At 39.6% G+C, this 7,351-nt stretch overlaps 1 protein-coding gene across 1 annotated transcript; it reads left to right on the top strand.

The window, feature by feature from the left end:
* Positions 1 to 402: 402 nt before the first annotated feature.
* On the top strand, positions 403 to 7,273 carry pms2 (PMS1 homolog 2, mismatch repair system component). Its single transcript, XM_031291255.2, has 15 exons — positions 403 to 648; positions 1,125 to 1,264; positions 1,534 to 1,620; positions 1,711 to 1,813; positions 2,370 to 2,553; positions 3,223 to 3,390; positions 3,705 to 3,802; positions 3,894 to 3,993; positions 4,124 to 4,208; positions 4,308 to 4,460; positions 4,575 to 5,430; positions 5,527 to 5,694; positions 5,797 to 5,897; positions 5,999 to 6,168; positions 6,837 to 7,273. The coding sequence occupies exons 1-15, from the start codon at positions 635 to 637 to the stop codon at positions 6,978 to 6,980; spliced, it is 2,571 nt and encodes an 856-aa protein (XP_031147115.1). The 5' UTR covers positions 403 to 634; the 3' UTR covers positions 6,981 to 7,273.
* Positions 7,274 to 7,351: the final 78 nt, after the last annotated feature.

The raw sequence follows: 7,351 nt of genomic DNA, 5'->3' as shown, positions 1-7,351 counted from the left end.
GTCAGACAATGTACGTGCTTTCACTTACAATAAACATTATTTACTGATAGAAAACCAAACATTTAAAAGAAAGATTTGCCTCAAACTTACAGTAAATAATTAACATAAGTGTTGTTTTCTAAAATAATTATAATAGTAGCTACAGCCTTAAACCCTTGACCCTGGCTGCAGGGTGTAAATGCACACGCGCCCTAACGTCTCGGTTTAGTGATGAAATGCTACAAAGTGTGAGGCAAAGGATTTGATAATACTTATTAATGTACAGCGATATCATCTTGATACTTTTAACCCTTTTTTATTTTGCGTCTGTTTTGTGACGGTGCTGTTTTAATTTACACACTCAATAGTTTAATAATAATGCTTTTAATAGTCAACCTGCGCAGTTTTGCGCACGGGTAAAGCTCGCGAACAGTCTGCGCAGTGCGCGCGGAACAGATTTACGTTTGTGTTTACAACATGTCGTGAAGAGGTTGCACAAAAATGTGTATCACTTACAATTAGTGAAAACAAACTAGCTTGCTACGTTTACATGAATAGTAATATGTTAGTTGGTGTCTCTTCCTTTCTCTGTTTCAGAAGAAGTCACATTTCCCATTTTGAATGAATCCCTTCTGAATCTTTTCGGTCTTTGAAGATGTCTGATGCTTGGTGAGTTCTGCTAACAAAGTATTTATTTAACGTCAACTTGCCTGCAGATATATATATTTACTGTTAGACACCTATTACATTTTAGGCCCAGTCCTCCTCACCGTTGTCATATAGGTTTGTACCATACTTCAATGAAAAAGTCAGCCCATTTATGTATCATTATCTATGGTCATTATGTATCTTTGTACATTCAATGAAACGAATATGCTGACGAATAATGTGGATCCACTTTGCAATTCGGCATAGCAGACAATTCTCCAACTATACTGACTTTAGTAGAACTTTATATTTTATAGTAAGGTCACCTGACATTCCCATAAGCCTTATGTATTCATCGCAGATCAGAGAACACAGGGTTTAAGGAGCTCATAACATATTTGATTTTTTTTCTTGCTAGTTGTATAAATATGTTGCTGCAGTATACATTTAGCAAGTTATACATCATTGTCAATGAGTGCTGGTTTTCTTCTCAACAGTTCTGAACCTGCAGGAGCCATCAAGGCCATTGACAAGCACTCAGTGCATCAAATCTGCTCAGGACAGGTGGTGCTGACTTTGGCCACAGCTGTCAAAGAGCTGGTGGAAAACAGCATTGATGCAGGGGCCACCAACGTTGGTAAGTGTCAATACACACAGTATTGTACATTCTTTTATCTGTCTTTTTAAAAAGCTGAAACATGATACTGGGGTTTTCTGTTTGCTTAAGATGTGTTTATAGCTCACCTATCACTAATGAGAACTACAGCTGTGAATGCTGAAAGAATAATAATTCTATCTTTATTACAATGACAAGGTGCTCATGTTTACAGTCCAGGACAATAGGAGATATTGATTTAGTAAAATATGGGCAGAAATTCTAGTATGTTTCTGTTGCACACATTCCAGATGTCAGGCTAAAGGAGTGTGGAGCTGAACTAGTGGAAGTGTCAGACAATGGCAAAGGAGTAGAAGAGGCCAACTTCGAAGGACTGAGTAAGTGTTAGCTTTGTTTATCTCCACCCTTTTAGTCAAAGTCTACCTAATCTTTTTGTTTTAGTGACACTTCTTCCGTCTGTTCCGCAGCATTGAAGCATCACACGTCAAAGCTAAAGGATTTCTCTGATCTCCTCCATGTGGAAACATTTGGCTTCAGAGGTGAAGCCCTCAGCTCTTTATGTGCTCTGAGGTAAAACACTTCAACAGCCACATTGATTCGGCACATAGTCTATATCGACGACTGTTCATTTACGGGATAGTTCCAGTGCCGCCCGGAAGTTCTGCCAGATGTCCCTCACTTTACGTTAACTTTAACATCCGGTCACATCTAGCAATATTAACCGGAACCTCTGAGCAACGTTACAGGCCAGACCGGTATCCAGGAATGTTGTGTGGACTAGCCAGCCGGTCTGGCTAGTCCACACAACATTCCTGGATAGGAGAAAAACATGCTCTGGTTTATTACTAGCTAGCTGTCTCGATTTGCCCTGTATAGATCTGAGGAGCAGTTAACCATAGTCCTCATAAATCGACCAGAGTTTAGAACGCCAACACAAAGAAAGTGGTAGGTGAGGGACATCCAGCTAAAAAATGCGGGACATCCAGCCGAACCTCTGGCAGCACCGGAACAGTCCCGGAAATGAAACGTCGTTGATATAGACTAGGCAATGCAAGACTTTTCTGCACATAAACCTGTATTGCTTGTCATCTCATCATCTAATGTTCCCTCCGACCCCCTGCTACAGTGGCTTAAGTGTGGTGACATGCCATGAGTCCAGCCAGGTGGGGACCAAGCTGGTGTTTGACCACAAGGGCCACATAGTGCAGAAGTCGCCTCATCCCCGGCAGCAAGGCACCACAGTCAGCCTGCAGCAGCTCTTCTACACCCTGCCTGTTCGACACAAGGAGTTCCAACGCAATATTAAGAAGGTCAATCAGTAAAAGAGCCTTCTTATGTTTCTGCATGTTTTAGTCTACTATGAAGCTCCTGATAGTTTCCCCAAGCATGAAAGTTGTTTTTTTCTAAATTCTAAGCGGCCATTGGTTTCCATTCATGTTATATATAATTGTCTTACAATGACTTTACACATTCTTGGGATTAAGCATGAAGCCCTGGATGTCTGAGCTTTCCTCCAGCACATGAACACACCACCTAAACGACTTTTTAATTACAATCCATACTTTCAAATGTATTTCAACACAATTCTAACACACTATGAATGTTATATAAATGTTAAAAATGTTTGAGATTAAAAATTTTAATTTAAATTTTTATTTTTTATCTCAAACCAGTTTCTAGACTTTGCAAGTTGATTTTTATACCATGAAAGGAACCCATTGGAGTCCAGGTGGATAGGAAAAACACATGAATAAAAAAAGAATAAAAATCATTAAAATGGTCGGCAACATTCAAAACCACCAATGTGAATGCTCGAACAGGGATTTGACACTGAGAGAACATAATATACCTTGGAATCATAATTGTTATTTTTTATTTATTATCTTTCAGTGTATTAGTCTAGAGCCAATCTGTGGCTAAATAAATTACCTATGTCATCCATCTATAATCCTCAATATTTCATTGATTTGAATTTTCAGGAGTATTCCAAAATGATACATGTCCTGCAGTCCTACTGTATCATCTCTACAGGAGTGCGTATTACCTGCTCCAACCAAAATGGGCAGGGAAAGCGCAGCACAGTCCTCAGCACCAGTGGCAGCCAGAATATGAGAGATAACATAGGGGCCATATTTGGACCAAAACAGGTTGGAACATTGCTTTCACACTTTTCTTGACTACACTTTTTATTTGCAATTCTCCGAGATGCTGCTTAGAATGAAATACAACGCGTATCTTCTATCTCAATGTTCATTGTTGAGTTTATTTAACAATTCTAATTGGTATTTAGACCAACATCGAAGAGTTGAAGAATACCCTTAGAGGAACTGTGTTAATTTCTCAGTTAAAATAAAATATGCAAACAGTTTTTTACTGTGTCTGAAGCTCAGGTGATGCTAATAGTTTTGTCAAATTGCCTTATTTGGTTTGCTAAAAAACCTTTTTTTCCTGTGTGCTGCAGCTACAGAGTCTTCTGCCTTTTGAGCAAGTGTCTCCTACAGAAAATGTAATTGAAGAATATGGACTCAAAGATGCAGAGCTACCCAAACAGCTTTTTTCGTGAGTGATACGGTTACATGGAAGTCCTGTATGTGCCTTCTCTGCAAACAAAGCAATGTTTTTTTTATTAAAAACTTTTATGTTTTGGCAGCATGACAGGGTTTGTGTCACGAGGAGACCATGGTGTTGGGAGAAGTTCCACAGACAGGCAGTTCTTTTTCATTAACAACCGGCCATGTGATCCCCTTAAGGTAATTGAAGTCCCCCTATTTAGCATTTATAAGACATATATAATAATGGTTTTGTACACACTATAATCTAAAGTATTACCAGTGAGGGTTTACATTGTCAGCCTAATCTTTGGTTATTCACAATTTGCAGGTGACCAAACTTGTAAATGAAGTGTATCATATGTACAACAGACATCAATATCCATTTGTTGCCTTGAACATAGCTGTGGCCTCTGGTAAGAAAATAACTGAACTCAAGTTTTTTCTTCTTCTGAAACACACTGCACTCTGCCTTTCTGTACTATATTAACTGTCTTTCTGTGTTTTTTTTCCAGAGTGTGTGGACGTGAACGTGACCCCAGACAAACGACAGATTTTCCTTCAGGAGGAGAAACTCTTGCTGGCTATTCTCAAGACCTCTCTCATCAACATGTATGAGGTCGGAGTCAATAAGATCAGCCTGAACAACACACCCATACCCGGCACCAGTGAGAACAGATCATTACATTTAGACAGCATATCAAAATATAAGATGTACCGTTACATATTGAGAGATTTTCCAGTGCTTTTATTTTGACTGTTTGTCTGTCACTTGTTTCTAGATACAAAGTCTGCGTCTGAAATCTGTCAGGTTGTTCCGTCCAATGCAAACATGCTAGAACCTGGAGAGGACATGGAACCACTGACTCGGAGCGCAAAGTCGTCCCTAAACCTGGCGGGCCTAAAAGCTGCTTTTTCAAGTCATCACAGCTCCAATTCTGGAAACAAGTCAAGTGTGGCAAAAGCCGGCCCAATACAGAAATCACTGCAGTCTTTTTTTAAGGACACTGTCAAACCTCCTACCTGCAAACCAAGTGCAACATCTCCTTTGAAACCCACAAGAGATCTAGCTAAATGCTCCCCGGTAGGAAAGTCGTCGCTAGATGAGTTCAGGTACGGGAGTATGTCATGCAGTGATGCAGACTCTGAAAAAGACAGTGCCGTGTCGAGTTGTGACGTCACCATGGCAACACCAGATAGTCAGTGTTCTGGCCTGGAGTTCAGTTCTCCTGAATCAGCCACTGACGGTGTAAAAAACGAAGCATTTGAAGAAACGTCAGACAGTAGTCAAACTGTTCCTGAACACCCAGAGTTACAGACTGAGACACGCACTTCTAATGAGGACTGCACTGTGGGCCCAGATGCCAAGAGGGCCAGGAAAGAAAATCCGCATTTCCCAGCGGAACACAAATCCAACACTTTTTCCAAATCCTCCTCAACGGTGGACGCGCCAGTCTGCCTACAGAAGAAGACGGTGCCCCTCCAGTTCTCTTTAGAAGAGCTGGCAGCGAAGGTGAAGAGGTTACAGGAACTACAGAAGCAGAGAGCAGGTGAGGATCTGCGCTATCGACGCTTCAGGGCCAAGATCAACCCCGGAGAAAACCAAAGTGCAGAGGAAGAGCTCAAGAAAGAGATCAGGTGGGATTTTACTACTATAGCAACTGCTGAACTTAGCAGTATTATTATTTCCACGACAGTAAATATACTTTTTTTTTTTTTCTTTCATCCCTATAGTAAAGACATGTTCAAAGAGATGGAGATTATCGGTCAGTTTAACCTGGGCTTCATCATCACCAAACTCAACTCGGACATCTTCATGATTGACCAGCATGCCACAGATGAGAAATACAACTTTGAGATGCTGCAGCAGCACACTGTGCTCCAAGGACAGAAACTCATAATGTACGAATCGCAATCAGTTGATACATTTTTGCCTCTTGTTGTTTTTTTTTCTTTTTCGAATGACCTTTTTACATATCAGTTTGTGTTTCTTTATGTTTGCAGTCCTCAGAAGCTTCACCTCACTGCTGTCAGTGAAAATGTACTCATGGAGAACATTGAGATTTTCAGAAAGAATGGCTTTGAATTTCTTGTCGATGAGGACGGTATGAACATTTCAATATAAGTTGATTTTATCTCAAGTTCAGAACAATTATATTAATGATTATGAATACTAAACCAACTATTTTTTTTACTGTGACTGCAGCTCAGGTGATGGAGAGGGTTAAGCTGGTATCTCTGCCCACCAGTAAAAACTGGACATTTGGCCCAGCCGACATCGAAGAGCTGATTTTCATGTTGAGTGACAGCCCGGGGGTCATGTGTCGACCGTCCCGTGTCAGGCAGATGTTTGCCTCTCGAGCTTGTCGAAAATCTGTGAGTTCATACTGACACTTTGAAGTATTTACAGATATTTACATAGACCAGGTTTTGGCTTTTTGATTAGCATCAGCAGTCATCATCAGAATGTTATTTCCCAGCTTGGCCATTTTAAGCCTACACAAATGCGTTGTATGCTTAGGCAGTTTACAGCCAAATACTACTACCTACCACTTTAAAAAGCATAACATTTGTCCGTCTTTCCAGTAACCATTGATTTCCCTTCAATTCCTTGCACTATGAAAACAATCTGTAAATATCAATACTACTGTCATTTTAATCAGAGTTATGGTATTGTGTTGTTCATTATGTAGCACAGACTTTTGAATGTAATGAGTGCGGTTAATTAAATTACCATAGCAATTATATTGGTAATTTGAATGAAAAACTAAAACTGCTTTTAAACCACTGCAAGTTAATTGTAATACTGTACTGAAATTAGTGAAAATAAGATAAAATAATTATTATAAAATTATATAAAGCCCACAAATCTAATCTAACTTCCACTTTGATAGTATTGTAAGATGTTTTGTGATTTTGTAGTCTCTAAAATGTAAAAACACTGTGATGGTCATTTTTAAGTAGCTACAATAAGACCAATTGTTATTCAGTTTTATTATAGACTAATTGAATAACATTACTGTTTTGCCTATGTCCATCTTCAGGTGATGATTGGCACTGCTCTGAGTGTCAGCGAGATGAAAAAGCTCCTGGTTCACATGGGGGAGATTGAGCATCCATGGAACTGTCCTCACGGCAGGCCCACCATGAGACACCTCGCCAACCTGGACATCATCTCACAGGACTAACCATGTCGAGGAAGGGTCCTGCTTTACACCGGCTTAATATAACTGAAATGTGCTTTTGTTCCAGTTTATTTCTGTTAAACATCACTGATACACAGTAGACTGAGCAAAGAGTATACTCTTTGGACTAAGTCCAAACCATAGCTACTGTAGTTTTGTATGGTTCAAATGCTTGGTATTGACAATTCGGTGTGTTTTCTTAATATCTATTTTATCTGTATTTTGCATCACAACATTCTATTTTTTATATTTTAAAACCCCAATTACTCGGTAAATAAACAAGATATGCCACTTTCTGTGTCTGTATTATTAAACCACTAGTAGTACTAAATGGTCACTGTTTTACCCTTTTTGACTGATAACGGGCGCCGTAG

This window comes from Sander lucioperca, chromosome 22, assembly GCF_008315115.2.
Source record: "Sander lucioperca isolate FBNREF2018 chromosome 22, SLUC_FBN_1.2, whole genome shotgun sequence".
In the NCBI taxonomy this organism is placed as follows: domain Eukaryota; kingdom Metazoa; phylum Chordata; class Actinopteri; order Perciformes; family Percidae; genus Sander; species Sander lucioperca.
Note: the sequence above shows the minus strand (reverse complement) of the source record. Positions and strands in the feature narration are given on the sequence as shown.

Excerpts from the sequence above, each read along its gene's own strand:
- pms2 (XM_031291255.2), top strand. Across the intron at positions 3,391-3,704 it reads CCATATTTGGACCAAAACAG|CTACAGAGTCTTCTGCCTTT; the intron begins GTTGGAACATTG and ends TGTGTGCTGCAG. Across the intron at positions 3,994-4,123 it reads GGCCATGTGATCCCCTTAAG|GTGACCAAACTTGTAAATGA; the intron begins GTAATTGAAGTC and ends CACAATTTGCAG.